Source organism: Misgurnus anguillicaudatus, chromosome 25, assembly GCF_027580225.2.
Source record: "Misgurnus anguillicaudatus chromosome 25, ASM2758022v2, whole genome shotgun sequence".
NCBI lineage: Eukaryota > Metazoa > Chordata > Actinopteri > Cypriniformes > Cobitidae > Misgurnus > Misgurnus anguillicaudatus.
The window spans coordinates 31,438,835-31,458,111 of record NC_073361.2 but is presented as its reverse complement, the minus strand read 5'-3'; the positions used below and the strand labels follow the sequence as shown (position 1 = coordinate 31,458,111).

The 19,277-nt window shown below is 37.7% G+C and overlaps 2 protein-coding genes across 8 annotated transcripts in view; one reads left to right on the top strand and one right to left on the bottom strand.

Moving 5' to 3' along the window:
* The window catches only part of LOC129425815 (immunoglobulin kappa light chain-like), a 688,217-nt gene that overhangs the window by 174,362 nt on the left and 494,578 nt on the right, over positions 1-19,277 (top strand). The window lies entirely within an intron of this gene.
* The window catches only part of LOC129425426 (uncharacterized), a 52,504-nt gene continuing 37,805 nt past the window's right edge, over positions 4,579-19,277 (bottom strand). For 4 of the 7 annotated variants that reach the window (XM_073864276.1, XM_073864277.1, XM_073864281.1 and 1 more), the window contains 10 exons: positions 19,089-19,205; positions 14,619-18,332; positions 13,638-13,785; positions 13,229-13,343; positions 12,980-13,139; positions 10,779-10,886; positions 10,619-10,699; positions 10,366-10,537; positions 10,199-10,275; positions 4,579-5,663 (listed from right to left, as the gene is read on the bottom strand). In XM_073864276.1, the coding sequence (XP_073720377.1) occupies positions 5,592-5,663; positions 10,199-10,275; positions 10,366-10,537; positions 10,619-10,699; positions 10,779-10,886; positions 12,980-13,139; positions 13,229-13,343; positions 13,638-13,785; positions 14,619-18,332; positions 19,089-19,205 (4,764 nt within the window). In that variant the 3' untranslated portion in view covers positions 4,579-5,591. Of the gene's footprint in view, positions 5,664-8,930; positions 8,995-9,306; positions 10,031-10,074; positions 10,276-10,365; positions 10,538-10,618; positions 10,700-10,778; positions 10,887-12,979; positions 13,140-13,228; positions 13,344-13,637; positions 13,786-14,618; positions 18,333-19,088; positions 19,206-19,277 lie in introns of those variants that run through there. The other 3 variants (XM_073864278.1, XM_073864280.1, XR_012368194.1) reach the window with 3 other exon arrangements.

The following is a 19,277-nucleotide window of genomic DNA, read 5'->3' as shown; positions in this document are numbered from 1 at the left end:
AGAGAAAAGTCCACCCACAGGAATGTGAGTCCTGATTCACAGTAATGCACAACATCCAACTAAAACAACAACAACAGTCCTTCAGATTGCCTCACACTAGACTTTTATTTATTTTCAGTGATAATAGACAGTACTGTACTGTATCTCAGTGTGTAGTTCATATTCAGACTCTATGACTGAATCGATGCTGCATAGCACTTCTGTATGTCTGTCTGTCTGTCTGTCTGTTTGATATGAATGAATGTCACACTTAACAAGCAATAATCTAACAAAGCAATATGATGTGTGATCAAAAAACAGGACTCCAGACTAACTTTTTTCACTAGGAGCACAGTGGCAACCAACTGAAAATTTTAGGGGCGCAACCAGAAAATTTAGGGGCACAAACTGTAAATCAACATGCTATCCAAATATTCACATTTCTACAAATGTCCACTGTATTACTAATAAAAACTTTAATGATAGATGTAGAAAGTACAACATGCTGTTTTCAAATTCAGTGTCACATCACAAAAAAGGTCAAATTTACTGGTTGCACATGTGCAACTGGATGTAAAATTCAGTGGCACACTTTAAAATTTTGGTTGCAAATGGCCCATTTGGTGTCAGTCTGGAGCCCTGAAAAACACTTAAATTTACTGGTGTGAGATGAATCAATTAATTTAGTTCACGATCTGTAGATTTGTTTTATGAAACAAAGGAAACTAAAATGGATAAATTTGCTTCTGATGTTCTGACTTTTATCCCAAAGTCTTTTATATGAGATTGTACCACAGCTCACATGTCAACACATCAACCCATTCCCCCTTATTATGTATACAGCGCTAAGCAGAAGCAGGTGCTCAATGTACTTCTATATTTTTGTACATAAGTAATTAGCAATGAAAAGACTGATAAAGTTTATGTCAAGCTCATATCATGTATGATTCAATAAAGACGGGTGAATTGTACTGGGGAGTTTCATTATTGTTGCATCAAATGCAAATGATCATATAAGAGTAACTGGAGGTTTATTAATCATAAAAGCATTTGAAACCTGATGATTTGATTTTGTTTCATTCTGTGCATCATACATAATCACATAAGGACATTCCTGATATTTGAGCTTAGATCCATCTGAAGACGATTTATAAAGAAACTAATTGGCAATGCTACCATTAGATTTGCTGATGGTCTGATGTCTGGTGGTATTTACACAAAAGTTATATACATATTTTACATAAATATTCAAAAAAAGGACAATACAGCAAGAGAAAGAGGATGTACATGATATGTGCTAAGTGTGACATTTAGTAAATATCACAAAAACAATCACAACTTTCAGCAAAACCACCAGAACTGACTTCAGTCTAAATGAGCGCCACCTGCTGATGAAGTTATGTGAGTTTATTCATCTTCACCTGCAGCACATTTCTGCTTTTCAAGCAATTACAGGGAATCATTTTCCTTTGTTATTTATTAGATTAAGTTAGATTTTATTGCATGAAAACAGAACATTACTGTAAAACTGACTGGGAAGTTTATTATTTATATTTGTAAAGCCCTACAAGGGTTAAGATGCTACTTACCAAACAAATAAAGAAATGGCTATAAAAAATTCATCCAAGTGTAGATTATTTTATTACCATACACTGTAAAAAATAGCTGTAGTTATGCAGGTGTTTCCCAGTAAGTTATTGTAGATTCAAACGCATTCTGGGAACCAGAAATCCTCAAAAGTTTATCTGTTTTTTCCTTCAGATTTTGGTTCCCAGAATGCTTTGCATGAGGCTGGTAGTTTTATTCTGTAAAGATAAAGACTTGTTAATGTTAATTTAACTTTAACAAACTGTTGCCCAGTATATAACATACATTTAAATCTACAGTAAGTTACTGGAAAACTACTGTAATTCTACAGAGATTTTTAACAGTGAAGTCTTTCTGTCAACACTACAAACAGTCTCCGTTTTTATTGCAGTCTTTTTTAATTTCACATAAACTACTTCAATAAATTCTGGACGGCCTCAGATGACTAAACACGAGTCTGTTTATGACAAATAGTTCAATCTTGAGCACTTACAGTCTCATCTCTTGTGAGAATTGTTACAGGTCAAATAAATAACAGATTTGTCTTTCTGTGTGATGCTTTTGTTGCCTTTCGCTAATTTACTTTATATATTTTATATACAAATTTATATTCATAATACTTTCAAATGTTTGTCCACCAGAGACCACGATGCAAAGACATTACATTACAGGCGCGTGTCATGTTTCTATGGAAACTAAACCATGAAAATGAACTCAATGTGTGAACCAGAGCAAGGTTAAAACAGACTTGTAAAAATGTAAAAATAAATAAAAAAATGCATGTTTTATAGGCAATAAGCTGGTTTTAGAGGGGTTTGGACAGTTTTTGAGACCAGCTGATCAACCAGTTAAAACCAGCTCAACCAGACAGCAATGCTGTCATCATTCTGACCTCTGAATATCTTCAGCTGATAAACTCATTCATCAATTTTCTGATAAAGCTTATGACATCCCTCTCGATTCAAATTTTTTCTACCAAAAAACTTTATTCAAGTCATATCATTTTCATACAAAGTGTCTTTTACATGCACTCTAAAAATGTCTGGGTTATTTTTGACCCATAATGGATAACTATTGGACAGAACACACAGTGGGTTAAAATTGACCAAATGCTGGGTTGTTTTACTTCTGGGTTATTGTATTCCATTGTTGCATAACAACAACCCAACATTGGCTCATTTTTAACCCAGCATGTGTTCTGTCTAATATTTGGGTCAAAAACAACCCAGACATTTTTAGTGTGTGGTTTTCACATCAGAATAATATTTTACCTCCAGATGCTTATAAAAATTTGTGAAACAGACATCTTAATTTTTTTTACAATGTAAATCTCAAACTAACGTGTAGCCTACAGACGTGTTTGCAAATGCTCCTCTTTCAAAGTTTTCAACCTTAAATCATTAAAAATAACGTGTTATAAAGCAAACAGACTGATTAATGTGTGTGGTTTGATTGACAGCATGTGCTGAGAGTGTGACAGACGTGATCTCACCTGTATGATAATCATTTCACACAGTTAACCCACATATTCACATAGACATCAAATCTTACAGCAAATGCTTTTGGATTTAAATGATTTAGTTGGTGTTTCTAATTGACTCTTTATCATTTTAACTAAATTCTAGCTAAAACAAAGATGTACACATCATGTTTTATTATTACTGGATGAAATAAAGTGAAGATTGTTTCTGGTGTCAGGAGTTACATTTGTATATTTATATTTCTTTTATTTTCTCACTTTTAGATTTTAGCCATAAAACATCATTGCAGGACAAAATATAAAGTCTCATATACTGTTAAAAGAATGATTGAATCAAGAATTAGACTTGACAACAATTGATCTTTAACCTTAAACTAAAACATGCTAGTAGCATGACACAAATATCATGTTTACGACTTTTAAAATGTAATATTTTGTAATAATACACAGCAAAATCACCAGTGTTAAATCAACAGTGCTGGTGTACATATGGGGACCACCAGGTCTGGTGTTACTCATATAAACACCAACAGTGTTGATTTAACACTGCTGATTTTGCTGTGTATACTCTCTTTATTATTTATTCAAAGTTAGTTAGAAATTGATCACCAAAATGTATACTCCCTATAAAACTGGTCATAAAATTCAAGTTAAGGCTTTACTGCCTCCTTCTGGTCATTTTAAAGTATTATTTGTAAAAAAAAAACATATTTATATTACAACACCAGCTGATGTAATAAAAATGCAAGACAAGGTTACTGAAGTTATGTTTTTTATAGTTTGGATCAAATAATGATTATAGATGCTGATGCTGGATTTTCCTACAGTATCTCTCCTGCTCATCTCTTCAGATGTTTTGCTTCATCACAACACACTGTGGATATTTTTATGATGACATGACATATCTATAATTTATCCTCACAATACAGAAGACTTGTGAAGAAGATTGTGTGCTTTCCCCAGGACCAGACGTATGTGGTTATAAAGTTTGGCAGATGCAGTCAACACTTCAATCACATATACTTTAAAATATATTTATATATAGAGAGAGACTACATATAGGCTATATATTATGCATATAAACATAAATTAATGCACTGTAAAAAAGAACTTGTTTTGCAAGTAAGTTCAACCTACTATTTTAAGTTTTGACCTGTTATAAAATACAAAAACAAGTTGAATTTTTTTACTTAATTTTTTTAAGTTAAAGTAGCATAAAAATATATTTTTTACACTGCAAGATTACTGATCTTTTAATCATACTGTTCACATGATGGCATTTTCTGGGTATCACAACTTTATGAAACGCTTCATATCTTTATTAGGGTGTAAATTACTTGCATTTAACATAAAAAAGTATACCTATTCTGAAAATATAAAAAGTGTAATTTGACTACAAGTTAAAAGATATTTGTCTATATTTATCCTGTTTTTTATATCAAAGAGCAACAAGGGTGAATGCAGATTAAGATTACTGTACCAATTGACCAACATTTGAAACCAAACATTTACAATTAAAACACGATTCCAGACATGATTCGAAAACATTTTTATTACAGACGTATCACATTCGCACACGTGACAATAAAAATATACTGTAGATAGGCAATTAAAAGTAGACGTGATGTTTACAGATAGATATAAAGATATTTATTTTTCACTATGTTGACAAAGCAAACAGGATAAAGAAATTCTCTCTAAAACCAAATATTTACAAAGCAAGTACTGAATATTATACAGTGAGTTTTCTTACTTGTGTCTTCAGTATTTTTAACAGAAATAAACCACTGCGACTATCAAAGTGCTTTATATTCATGCAAAAGCCTGTAATGAACAGCACTTTACAAACTCACATACAAATGTCCTATGTTAAAAAAACAGTAGCCAAACTTTTTGTTGTATGCTGCAAGACTGACAGTAGATATCGAGTTTGGTTGCTTTATATTTTTAATGTTTGCATTAACCAAAAGCAACACAAAAGCGATTAAAAACAGCAATAAGATTCAACTCAAGTAAATGATTTCGGCACATTCACCCGAAACTGTTTTGACGGTCAAAAAACACATTTACGCTCATAACATCACTGTTTTCAGATATCCAGCTTATTTAAACCAAATTAATTCACCTCAATAAAGTTACAGTACTATAAAGTCTGAATTAATACCTTCACCAACACATAAAACTTTACTCGTATTTACAAAGTCATTGGCAAAATATCATCTCTCAATAATTATTCATTTATCATAAAACCACACCAGAATCCTTAAGCAGCCAAAAATATACACATAAAGTTAGTGTTAAAAGTCAATACTGAGTGTCAATATATATTCTGATGATTACAGATTCATACAAACATCTAAAATATGAGAGTTTAAGGTTGGCAAAGTTTATTCTGTGTAAATATTTAAACATTCCCTTAATTCACAAAACATTAAAACAGAAAAGGACCCTGATGTTACTACCGACCGTGAAGATCGAAATCAGAACATAAAAAGATTTAAAGAATAAGAGAAAGAGAGAAACTCTGAGGAGTCTTCAAAGAATCTTAAATCTTCCTGGAGTCTTTCGTTTCAAACAGTTTCATTCGCTCTTGTACCGTTAATCCCTCTTTCAAACTCTGAGATAGAGAGATAGAGAGAAAGAAAGAAAAAGAGAGAGAGAGAGAGAGAGAGCAACAATGAGAATGACAGAACACATCTGGGTGATTCTCGCAAAATTAGACTTATGAGGTAAAAGTAAATGCTATCAAAATAAGAAGCATACAGTTATAAACATCTCTTCATTTACTATTTTGCACATGATTTCAATTGACATCATACAAACCAATTTTGTTGTTTCCAAATTTAAGGCGAATATTTTCATTACCGCAGTGTGTCCATGACTGGATTTGGATTCTTTTACATGGAAATATTCATAATTAAAAATATAAAAAACTTCAGTGCATGTTATGCTATAAACATTTACAGTAAAGAAACATGTGGTGTTTGATGATTATTGGTAAATGTACAGACAATAATAAGGAATATAAATGTGTCCAAGACCAATTTTCTCATCCTCCGCAACAATTTTCAATCATTGTTTAAGCCCTGAAGGAACTAACATTTAAAAAAAAAATTGGAACAGACATAATTGACTGTGACACTCAAGATGGCTGCCAGGTAAGCAGTTCTTTTGTAAACAGAAATTTTGTTTGTTATAGTACCTAGACAACTTTTTAGTTCTCATTACCAAAACATGAGTTTGTAAATGCATATATTTCATGTAATATCATGTTGCGGTAATGATCATTTTTGATAATGAAAAAAAAAAAAGTAATAATTCTATAGGAAATATTTTTAAATCCTCTAAAAATAAGTTCAGACATTAATCTTATATGTGCAAAAAAATTGGCTTCAAGAGCTTTTTAAAAAATCTGATGCTGGACACCTTCTAAGTCTAGATTTCATGAGAATCACCCATTATTGACTTTACTGTAATAAAGTTCTTATCAGATGGTAATAAATGCAATGGCCAGAAATCTTTTAAATAAATCTCATTCTGTACACTCTCAGAAATAAAGGTACAAAAGTTGTCACTGGGACAGTACCCTTTCAAAAAGGTACACCTTTGTACACAAAGAGTGCATATTAGTACTTTGAACTGCCAAAATGTACCTTTAAAGGAACATATTTGTACCTAAATGGTACATATTAGGATCTTTTTTAAAGTGTACTGCCCCAGTGACAGCTTCGTACCTTTATTTTTGACAGTGTATGTAACAACTAAATTTCACATAAAATGCATTCAAACACAAACTTAACCCTCCAGAATGATCTGTATCAGTGGTTCCCAACCTTTTTCCTTGTGCCTCTCAAGTCTATACGACAATCTGAGCCCCCCAACCTTTTCCATCTGTCTTTCTGTTTCATTTTGTCACTACGTTGACAAGTACATTGAGATGGAGCGAGCAAAACTTAAATAATTATTTAACACAAGAATATTTTCAGCGTTCCCACTTTAAATGTCAAATTCCTTGACTTTCCCTGACTAAAAAGCTGAATTTCCATGACCGATGTCCGGGATGCTGTGAGCCAGTATAATGTACTGTACACCGTGAGTTTATAAAAATGTAGCTTAATTGTGTGAAATGAGTTAACAGTGCCAAATAAACAGCTGTAGTCAGCGGAGACCTTTTGAAATTCCATATTTCAGACATTCCATGACCCGTGGGATCCCTGTATTTTTACTACCCTTTTTTGCCATAGTAAGCATATGCATTCATTTATTTTCATTTTTTTTTAAATAAAATTATTAGTTGAACATTTTATGCATCTTTATTTGAGCTCCAAGCATATCGTCTGGACCCCAGGTTGGGTAGCACTGATCTGTATAATCTCAACTTGTTCTGAAATTAAATGTACAACAGAATTAAATCATCATCTTATGAATCCAGTGATCATATACAACACTTCAGCATCTAAAGTTGATCGACTCGGTTCATCGTCTATTTCCAGATCAACTGCTGACCTTTCACAATTCAGGTCTATAAAACCTGTTTTCTCACAGTATTGGTCTCATTCTTGTCCTGATCTCAGAGCAGCGGTGTGGCGATACGACACCAGAAACCGTCCTTTACCTGAACACACTGTACTCTACTGAACACCCCGGTGTCTCATTTCTCTATTATTACACTATTAGATCTGTCTCACTGCCTTCACTGACTCAACAGTACAGTCTGTTAAATGACACCACATTCACGCATTTCATTAAATGAGGAAAACTGTGAAGTACACAATGTTACTCAAATTCCCCAAATAACTACATCCAACACAAGAACAAGATGCATTAAAAACACATTTAAGTGCCAAAGTAAGTGGAAAACAAATTTTGCAGTAAAAATATCCTTTTAGGTTGTTAACAAATGACTCAACACACACACACACACACACAACAACACACAATCTGTGATATAACAGTAGTAACAAATCACACATGAATGGATAAAAATGAGCACAATATGAACACAAAGGGCCAGATTTACTAAACAGACGAATTAGCATCAAGAGCACAATTCTAAAAAAGCGCGGATGGGAGTGGTAATATTTGTGGGTTATTTAGTAAAAATGTGCAAATTAAATAACAACAGCTGATTTCCATAATGACCAACACAGTCTACTAAGAGCAGCGCAAATTAGTTCAGGGTTGCAAATAAGCAGAGCTGATGAGGTGCACGTGATCTACTAACACCTGATGCGCTTGAGTTCAGCACCACAGCTAAAAATTCAAGGTATGTTCTCCCAGCTAACAAAGCCAAAGTACATTGAAGTTTTGAAACACCTGCTATTGTGTGACTTCTCTTAGAGACTCATCTTTTATTTACTTCAGCAAATAATAAATAACATGGCTTGGCAAACAATACTTTTGAATAAATGTTCCTCTGGCTTTTTAAATAAACTGTTATGTGTTAAAAAATCTTCTGAATTGTACCAGACGCTTTCTGATCTCTGTGATGCCTCTTCTATCAATAACAATTGCAGCCATTTCAAGTGCAAAATGATTTAAGACATGCTTTTTCCCGTGTTAAATTATGGCACAAATACCAGTAATATCAAGCGTTGCATGACATATTTAAATAATCTCCTCCCATAAATGTTGCATCTGAACGGGAAACTCCTAGAAATGCATGTGCAATAAGGTCAGTCGCAAAACAAACTAGACCACAGCTTTTCAGTGCTAATTATACACTGCACATCTTTAGTACATTTTTAATGCCAAAACGATGGTTTACGCTGGCGTAAGCTGTTAGTACATCTGGCCCCTCGTGTTCAGATTAACTAAATTTTGGTTATGTGTAAACCTGAGAAAATCAGGTGAAGATCAAACTCATGCAGGAGTCAGATTATACCTGCTTCACCTGTTGGACCAGACGGGTTGACAGCGATCAGTTACCTCAGACCCTCACTCTCTACCTGACAGGTAACACGTACATGTGAAGACGCACACAAACACAAACACACACAGACACACCTGTACATCAATAAAGGATACTGTACAATCAACAGGCCATTATAACACACAAATATCACCCATAATGCCATCACCATTTACTTTATCACATAAATAACAAAGTGATATGAGAGGAATAAAATCAGCACAGTTTATATGAAAATATTCGTCTGGATCAACATAAAAAAATTTTTTTATTGATTTAAAATGTATCTTATTTAAAAAAAATATTAATATTTTTAATTCGCTTTAATTTTTATAATTTGTAATATTTAAGTTTTAGTTTCATATTTTTCATGTTAATTTATGTTTCACTTGTTGTAATTCTGCTACAAATGCTTTCATTTGGTTTTTATTGGTTTATTTTTAAAATCCGTGTAAAGTCAGATATTAAATGTGTTCTCAGTTTGTTATACCGCAGAAAAAATGTATATTAAGCACCCAGACAAATTTGAAAATGTTTTATTTAAAAAGTATAGCTGTTAAGCGCTGGGGGCGTGTCCGCTGCCTGAACTGAAACCACGCCCACTCACGGGAAAGCTTCCATGTTTTTTACTTTCAAATACTGCTACAACTGAATGGATGCTCGTGATTGTGTTGGGGCGGGGCCATGCTCAGTGGCTCCAGTGCATCATCAAGTCACCATTTTAGCCCCGCCCAAAAAAACCTAAACACAAATTTAGTACTACATAGTTCAGTCTTTGTAACGTTTCATTTCTAACATTTATAATATGTTTTCGAAACAATTCTCTGAAATGACTTTACACAGACTTTAAATAATATCGCTATTTAAGTTTTTTAGTTTTATTTTATTTTAGTTTTGATAAATCATTTAAGTGCCTCAACTTAAACTAACTTTAGTTTACTGCAAAGAAAACATTTCTAATTTCTAAACAAATCTTTTTATTATTAAACAAACATGTTTTCGCTAATGATAATAACAAAACTGTATTTCACCACTGACCAATCAGATTCAAGTATTTGATAGAACCACTCAAACTGTATATATATATATATACACATATATATATATATATATATACACATATATATATACAGCACATGAACACACATATTAACACATTGTAATCAATGAACATCAATGTATACATCACAGATGATTGACAGGTATGCAGTATGTGATTATAGTCAAATCTGACCTCTTACCTTTGACCTGACTCCACGTAACTGTCTAGACGCTTCTCTTTTCAGGAAGTCAGGGTTACTCTTGGACTTCATAATATCTGCAAACATACAGACACCATTTTAAAAGCATCCTATAATTGTGTGTTGAATGAGATGTTTATATGATGATATATTTATTTTCCTTATACCGTATCCAGCAGTAACAGCAGCTCCCTCCGCGTCTAACTCCCCGAGCGCCTCGGTAGCAGCCAGAAGTTTCTCTCTCAGTTTATTGATGTCACAGTCGGCTTTAGCTTTCACGATACTCAGCTCTGTGTAAATGTCTTTGTATTTATCGCTGGCATATTTCTTATCTTGTAACACACGCACGGAGCACACGCATGAAAACACGCTACACTTGAACACATGAATGAAGTATTGAGGAGTGTAGATTACTTGTAATGCTGACTGCAGCTCATCTTTTAGAGAGTTTATCTCTTGTTTGAGGTATTGAATCTCAGACTCCTTCACACGCAGTAAAACCTGCAATAGAAATAACATTAACTCTTAGTGTGTGTGTTTGTGTTATATTTATTAGATTTTAAATGACTGAACTCAGTACCTCCAGTTCATAGACGTCTCTGCCGTGAGTCAGACGAGATTTTGATTCGTCTCCTGTGATGCAGGTCTGCATGCGAGTGATTTCCTCATTTAAACGATGATTTAATTCCTGTAATACACACAAGTACAACTCCATTCATTTGTTTATAAATAACATGTTTTTACACAACGTCTTGATTATTTGATTTCATGCTGAAATATTGTTTCCTCTTCAAGACCACATGGTAGTGTGATGCAGGGTTATCTGGCAGTGTGTGTGTAGTTTGTGTGTTTATGTGATGTATATCGAATGTGTCTTCGAGAAGTATGTTTGCGTGTGTGTGTGTGCTGCCTGACCTGCGTGTGTGTGTGCATATATACAAAGTATGTCTGTTGGTTGACTGTTTTTGTGTGCATGTTGTGTATGTGTGTGTGTGTGTGTGTGTGTGTGTGTGTGTGTGTGTGTGTATGTGTATATATATATATATATATATATATATAATGTACAGTTCTGTGTGTATTTGTGTTGTATGTGTTTGTGTATGTAGTACAGTATGTGTGTGAGTTGTGAGTAGGTTGTCTTGTATGTGTCTTGTATGTTTGCGGTGGTTTATGTGTGTGTAAAGTGTTGTACAAATTTGTGGTTTGTATGCATGTGTGTTGTGTATTTGTGTGGTGGTTAACCTGGTTGTGTGTGTGTGTGTGTGTGTGTGTAATCTGTGTTTGTATGCACAGTATGTGTGTGTGTTGTATATGTGTGTTGGCCTGGTTCCTGGTTGTGTGTGTGTTGTGTGTGTTCTGGTTGCTCTGGTTGTGTGTGTGTGTGTGCTGTTTGTGTGTGGTCTGTGTGTATGTACAGTATGTGTGTTTGGTGGGTTGTGTGTGTAATTTGTATGTGTCTATACAGTGTGTGTATACTTTTAGTATGTTATGTGTTTTGTGTATACGTGTGTTTGTGTGGTGGTTGACCTGGTTGTGTGTTGTCTGTGTTGTATATGTGTCTTTGTGGTGGTTAACCTAGCTGTGTGTGTGTTACAGTATGTGTGCATTTGTGCTGCAGCTTGTGTGTGTATGTGTGTGTTTTTGGTTGATCAGGTTGTGTGTGTGCAGTATTGTGTGTATTTATGTTTTATTTGTTTGTGGTTGTAGTACAGTATGTGTGTTGTGCGTGTGTGTATGTTGTGTACCTGTGTGTCTTGTATGGTTGAGTTGGTTTGTGTGTATGTAATTTGTGTGTTGTGTATGTGTGTGGTGGTTAACCTGGTTGTGTGTGTGTGTAGTCTGTCCCTACTGAAAAATCCAGCCAAGACCAGCACAAGCTGGTAGCTGGTTCCAGCTGGTTTAAGATGGTTTACGGTGGTTCTCCCAGCCTGACCAGCTAAGTCCAGCTAGACCAGCTTAAAAAGTGACCAAAACACAGCTAGACCAGCTTGCTACACCAAAAGCCAAAACCAAGCTGGAGACCAGCTAAAACCAGCTCACCAGCTTATGCTGGTCTTAGCTGGATTTTTCAGTAGGGGTGTTTGTATGCATAGTATGTGTATTGGTTGTATATGTGTGTTGACCTGGTTACTGGTTGTGTGTGTGTGTCTGTGTGTCTGTGTGTGTGTGTGTGTGTGTGTGTGCGTGCGTGCGTGTGTGTGTGTGTGTGTGTGTGTGTTTGTGTGTGGGTTGTGTACGTGTGTGTGCTGGTATGTGTTTGTGTGCATGTACAGTATGTGTTTGTGTGTAGTTTGTGTTTGTTTGTTTGTGTATGTACAGTCTGTGTGTGTGCTGTATGTGTAGAGTGATGTGTGCATTTGTGTTGTAGCTTGTGTGTGTATGTTGTGTATGTGTGTGTGTGTTCTGGTTGATCAAATTCTTTGTAGTTTGTGTGTGTATGTATGTACAGTATTGTGTGTGTGTTTGTGTGTGTGTGCTGGTTGACCTGGTTGTGTGTGTAGTGTGTTGTGTAGTTTGTGTGTGTAGGTTGTGTTCGTGTGTGTTCTGGTTGATCTGGTTGTGTATATGTGCTGGTATGTGTTTGTGTGTATGTACAGTATGTGTTTGTGCGTAGTTTGTGTTTGTACAGTATGTGTGTGTGTGTACAGTATTTATGCATTTGTGTTGTAGCTTGTATGTGTATGTTGTTTATGTGTGTGTGTTCTGGTTGATCAAATTCTTTGTAGTTTGTGTGTGTGTGTATGTATGTACAGTATTGTGTGTGTGTGTGTGCTGGTTGACCTGGTTGTGTGTGTGTAGTTTGTGGTTCTCTCTCTGACATTGGCTCAGCGCTTGTCTCTCGGCCTCCAGTGCTTGTGCCAGATGAGCGTTCTCTAAACACTTCTGTGAGTACTGCTCAGACAGAACCTCCAGCTCACGGTGAATGGACTGCAGCTCTTCTCTACAGCAATCAGAACACAGATTCACTTAAACACACAAGTGTGAACAAAAACACCAGACTGACAAACTACAGTCATCTTATTCACTCACTCGTACTGTCTGCGCAGCTCCTGGATGTCTGCGCTCACCCCGATCATCCCACTCATCTGCGCCCGCTGCGATTTCTCCAGTTCCTCTCGATGAGCGTTTTTCATGGCTTCGATCGCTGTGTTCACATATTTATACTTGATTACATACAGTATGCATTAAAATGAAAGTTATATTAACTATAAGTTGAGTAAAGTTATACTGTATAGCAGGGTTCCTCAAATCTTACCCTGGAAGGCCGGAGCACTGCAGAGTTTAGCTCAAACCCTGATCAAGCACATCTGAGCAAGCTGATCAATGTCTTTATGATCAATAGAAAATTACAGGTGGGTAAGTTTGATAAGGGTTGGAGCTAAACTCTGTATTGCTCCGGCCCTCCAGGGTAAGATTTGAGGAACCCTGCTTTACGTACCAGCAATGGTGGCATTAGTTTCTTCCTCCAGCAGTCGTTCTTTCTCCTCAAGAAGTTTCTGGATCTCTCGCTGGTGATGCCTCTGGATGTCCCCGATCACCTTCTGATGCGTCTCCTCCATCGCTGCGAATCCACGCTCACATGTGGACTGCGCTCCACATCAAACATCAGATCAAAACAATATACTTGAATACAGTACAAATGCATTCAACGGTTATCCGCTAGCAGTGCGTAAGACTTGATTTTCAGATTCAAAAGATTAGTTTTGAATTAGGAAATAATACTGTTACCAATGCCAGTTTGCTTATATTACTAAAATATCCCCGCTTGATTGCCTGAAAAGAGTTTTATATACTTGTACAAACACACCAACTCTAATCTTGGAATAGTCAGAAAATCAGTCTTACTCATTACTTTTGACAACTATGATGATTGCAATTAAATGTATTTAATGGTAGAAGCAGATGTACAGGGTTAGGCGGCACCAATCAGAATGGTTGAAATAACCCTGTTCAGCACTGAAGGGGTTAAAGCAAAGAACCATGAATGATGGAGGTTAACTAGAGCAGTAAATTCATGCATTAAAAGTCTCACACTAACGCAGAAGAAAGTGAGGCCAAAAATGATTTCATACAAAAGTACTGTGTGTTTGTGTGTGTGCAATCAGACTACAACATATTGTATAGGGACATTAAGCATTTTGATTATGGGACTACAGGGTTGCAGTAGTCATCCTAGCAGATAATTATCCAGAAGGCACAGATATCTGGCCCTAATACAGCCAAATAGATCTGCTGTAAAATCAACAAGCAAGCAAATACTTAAATCAATGGGTGTGATTGTAATTTTAAAACCTATGTAATGTCACTGAATGATGACTCTGCAACCCAAACTAAAAGTAATGCACTGTTAAGGGTCCTACAAGATAGCGCCATGGGGATGAAAAGCACTACTATCAAATTTCAAGGTGAAAGGTTAAACCTTGAGGCTGTCCAGGTCTCGCTGGTACTTCTCCTTCAGGCTGGTCAGATCTCCATCCAATGGTTTCTGCTCCAGCTCCTCTCTCATGATGCTTAACTGCATCTCCAACTCTCTGACTCTCAGCAGAGACTCTGAATCCCTGCAGACAGCCTGATCAAATCCACCACTTTCTTCCATAAACGTAGGATCATCCTCAGCTTTTTTCTCCATTCCCTTGCTCTTCTCCTCCAATGAACATATGGTCTGGCTGTAGCATTCTTGGAGCTTGTGGAGCTCGTCTCTGTTGGCTTTTTCTAGTTCTTGGACCTTCACCTGAAATTCCTGCTCCAATTTTCGAATCTCCTCCTTGTGCCTCAGATCAGCATCCTCCATTTCTAGCAGCAGGGTCTCAAGCTGGCGTTGGCTGTTAGTAGCACTTTCCATTAGTTCCAGCTCTCTAGTTATTTGCTCATGTTCTGCCCTCCCCAACTCCTCTGAGTGCCTGTTCTTTAACTCTTCTTTCTCTCTATGAAATGCCTCTTCTAACTGGATCAGGGTTTGCCGTTGCTCCTGTAGCTCCCTCAGTTTATAAGACAGTTCCCCTCGTAGCATGTCATTTTCCTCCTGCAAGGAGCTAATAGTCCCAGTAAAGCTGAGATGTTCTTTTTCCAAACAGCTCTGGTAGTGCCGTTGGATGGCTGCAACACTCTCAGCGTGTTCCTGGACCAGGGCTGCCATGTTGCGGCTGGTTTCTTGGCAGAGAGAAAGTTCCCTTTTATGACCAGCTCGCAACCTGCAAGCGACATAAGCAACCTGTGCCTGCATCAGGGCTTCTCGTATGCAAATCGAGCTACTTGTTAGCAAGCTAGAGTCACCATGCCATGAACTGAACTTAATTGCTTCTGCAAGTCTAGAAAGTGAATCGGTTTCTCCTTCCACGCAGATCCTCTCAATCTCACAAGAGAGACTACGGAGGGCTTGTGCTTGCTTCTTAAGCTCAGCAACCAGATTTTCCCAGCCTATTTGCAAATGTGATTCAGATTCAGCTCTGTGGAATGGTGCACCATCAGACAGGTGTCTCTGTACGATCTCTGCGGCTAAGCTTTGTGCTTCCTCCCTCTTAATTTGCTCCATATAGGGGGCAAGTTCAGGAGGGGTGACATCAGCAAGCTGAACTTCATCACTGTTGGTTTGGGTCATGTCAGCACAATTTGACAAGTTAACAGCATCTTTCAGAGCTACACCCCTTTGTTTCAAGGTCTCATTTGCTCTGACCAAATCCCTGTGAAGTTCATCAAACTTGTCCTGGAAATTCGTTGTTAAATTCTGAAGTGAATATGCAAGCTCAGCACTAATGCAGGCATTCTTGATGACACCCTCAGAAAAAGGACTATTTGCTGTATTAGCACCCGTCTCAAGCTTTTCCACCTCTTCAAAGAACATAGTCTCAAGCAGAAGTTTCCTTGTAAGCATATCAGCGTAGATGACTGACAGACAGCCATCGCTTTTCTCCTTGATGTTTTCTGCATCTTTGTGAATGGAGTTTAGGGCTGAAATCATATCAGAGTTCAGATCCTGCAGAGAGAACCCCATCTTCTCCAGAACTTCAGCTTCAAAGGTTAAGGTTGCTGCGAACTGCTTTATACTTTGCTTCAGTGACTCTGAAGCCTGAGAGGTCAGCTGTGGTTCATACGACATGCCTCTCTGCCTTAGGTATACAGTGGCACAAACCAGACATTTCTCCACTTCTGCGAGAGTACAAACGAGAGATTCAGCAGTGGTGGTCTCATTCTTACTGCTAAGGATTTCTCTGACTTTCTCTGTGCAAGATTCTACCAATGCCAAAGCTTTCTCATATTCATCACTTAAGACTCTACTGTCAGTACAAGTATTAAGGAATTTCTGGCTGGGATGATCCATTGGTAATTCATCACATGTTTTAGTTGTACAGTCCTCCATGGTAGCTCTGGTGCTCGAGTGTTCCTGCACATATGAACGATCAGGTTCTTCATGTACCTTCTCAGCAAGGTGTCTGAGCTTTTCCTCAGTGGCCAGCAGCTTGGTTTCTAGATTACGTATGATGGAGATGAACTTCTCTGGATCTCTGCACTGCTCTAATGAACTATCACTGACTACACTGAAATCCTGGGTCAGACTCGTGTCATAAATGTGGTCCAGGCTCAGATCTTGTGTAAGGTTTAAAGATGTGTTTTCTGCCTGATCCTTGTCTACTCCCTGAGCGCGGTGATATGATTGGCATTGGATGGTAGAAAAGCGAATCCTCTGCCTTTTCACCAAAGACATTTCTGTCTCTGAAGTGCTTCTTGTGAGTGAAAGTTGGGAAGGATTTGAGGATGAGACATCATGTCGCACCTCTTTCAAACCATCTAACATGTCTTCCTGCGAGCGACAACGACGCATCCTGAGATCTGCATATCCAAGTTTCAGGGCCTTAAGATGTGCCTCTAGCTCTGCAATGCGATCCTCTGCAATCACAAGTTTTGTTTGCAGTTCTTGTTCAGCTCTGCGCGACTCTACCAGCCCTGGATATTCACGCTCCATCTTTGAAAGAAGTTCTTCTTTTTGCTGCAGACAAAGTTCTGTTTCTTCCAGACTGCTGCCTAAAGCAGCCATCTTAATGAGGGCCTCACTTAAATCTTCCTCCTTCTGTCTTATCAGTTGTTCATACATCTCCTTTGTCTCCTTTACCTCTTCTTCCTTCTCTTGTAGCACATGACTTATCCTAGCAAACTCTTCTGAAACACGCTCATACGAACTCTCAAGACAGCGATAGTCTGTTTCCACTGTTGTTAAACATGCCTGTTGTTTTCCTACCTCCCTGTCTGCCTCAGCAATCTGATTCAGGAGTTCCTGACAGCGACAAGTAAGTTGATCACGTTCCTCTTCCAACCTCCTCACACTTTCCCGCAAAATTTCCAAAACATCGCTCTGTGCCTCCAACTCCTGCTGAAGACGTTGCACTTGCTCTCTGAGGCTTACACTTTCCATTTCACCACTCCCTCTCAACAGCGCCTCCACCTGTTCCTGCATCTCCAGCAGCTGCTCCTCTATCTCACGCCTCCTCTCTTCGGATTCCGCCAACCTCCTGGTTAACCCCTGCCGCTCCCGCTCATGTTTTTCATCCAGACATTTCTGCTCTTTTCTCTCACGCTCCTCACGGAGAGCCTGCACCTCCTCCATGGCAATCAGACGCCCTGTGGCCTCCGTGAGTCTCTCCTGTAGTCTCTGTACATCACGATGCTGGTCCCTATGTAATGCTTGCTGTTGCTCTAGTTGTCTCAGTTCCTGGCTCTTCTCCAGCAGACTAGCCTCTACTTGCCGAAGACGTTCCTCACTCTCTCGCAGTTGTATGCGCAAGGTCCCCTCATTTCGAATCCATTCCTCCTCGCGTTCATGACAACGAACTCGCTCTATTTTTAAATCGCTGCGCATACGTGCCACCGCCTGCTCGCTCGCTATGATCTCCTCCATGGCTGCCGTCAGCTTCTCCTGCAACGCTTCTATTTCAGCCTCATGGTGGCCGATTAGATCTTGCGCTTCACTGTAGCTACGCCTTAAGATGTTAACTTGTTGATTGGCCTTGTCATGCTTACGTCGCTGGGAATCTAGCTCTGTCTTTATATCCTGGTTCAGCTTGTTGATGCGTTTCCACGGGGCTTTGTGAACCGACATAGAAGCTGCATCAGATGGAGGTTTTGCAGTGCTTGTGTCGCTCTTTAAGAGATTAAGAGGAAAGCGCAATTAGTAACAAAAGTCTTCTTTTCAAGGCCACATACATGATGTTTACCATCATCTGGGCTGTGGCTGGGAATCCTAACTGTGGAAAGTTTTATTGACAGGTGTGTACTTACTCAAGCTTTCCACTGTGCTTTTTATAATTGACATGGGGAAGGTGATGTGAGTGCTTAAAAATGAAGGAAAAATGTGAACAATTAAAAATGGACACACAAATAAATGATCTAAAGAGGCTGTGGAACTATGAAGTGCAACTATGAAACGTAACTTTGTGTTGATTGGCTGGATAATACAATGCCATTATCCAGGAAGCAAGAGGGGAAAAAATAAGAGGGAACATAAGAGAAGGAAAAAACAGATACAGTGAGACTAGACAGGAATTAAATGACCCAAACAACAAAGAAATTCAAAATCCACAGAAAGTTATGCAACAAATGCAGAGACGTAAAAGACAATGACAAACACGTGCCAAAATAAACAAAAAGTAGAAAAGCACAGCTGAAAGCTTGCTAGAGTTTTAGATTTCTCATCTTTTGGTGAATATTTGGTTTGGTTACCCAGTCAGAGCCCAGGAAAATAAAAAAAGACACGGCAGATCAGTTAGTACCACTCATGCTGAGAGCTCCATTAAAACCCAAACATATATTAGTACCTAATTAAAAAGCAAAAGCTTTCGGTATTTAACAATTTATAACTTTATTAGAATCTGGCAAGGTCCAAGGTGTTTTCTGGTACCTGTAGTACGTATCCCTCCCGGGCGCTCTGCTCTCTCTCGCGTGAATCTTGAAGTTGTTCCTGTAAGAAACTGTTTTGTTGCTGGAGTCTGGCTAGTTCCTTGTGTGCCTGACCCAACTGTGAAACAACATCAAAGTAATACAATGTAATTATTAAACATTATAATTTTCAGAACCAATCAAACACGGA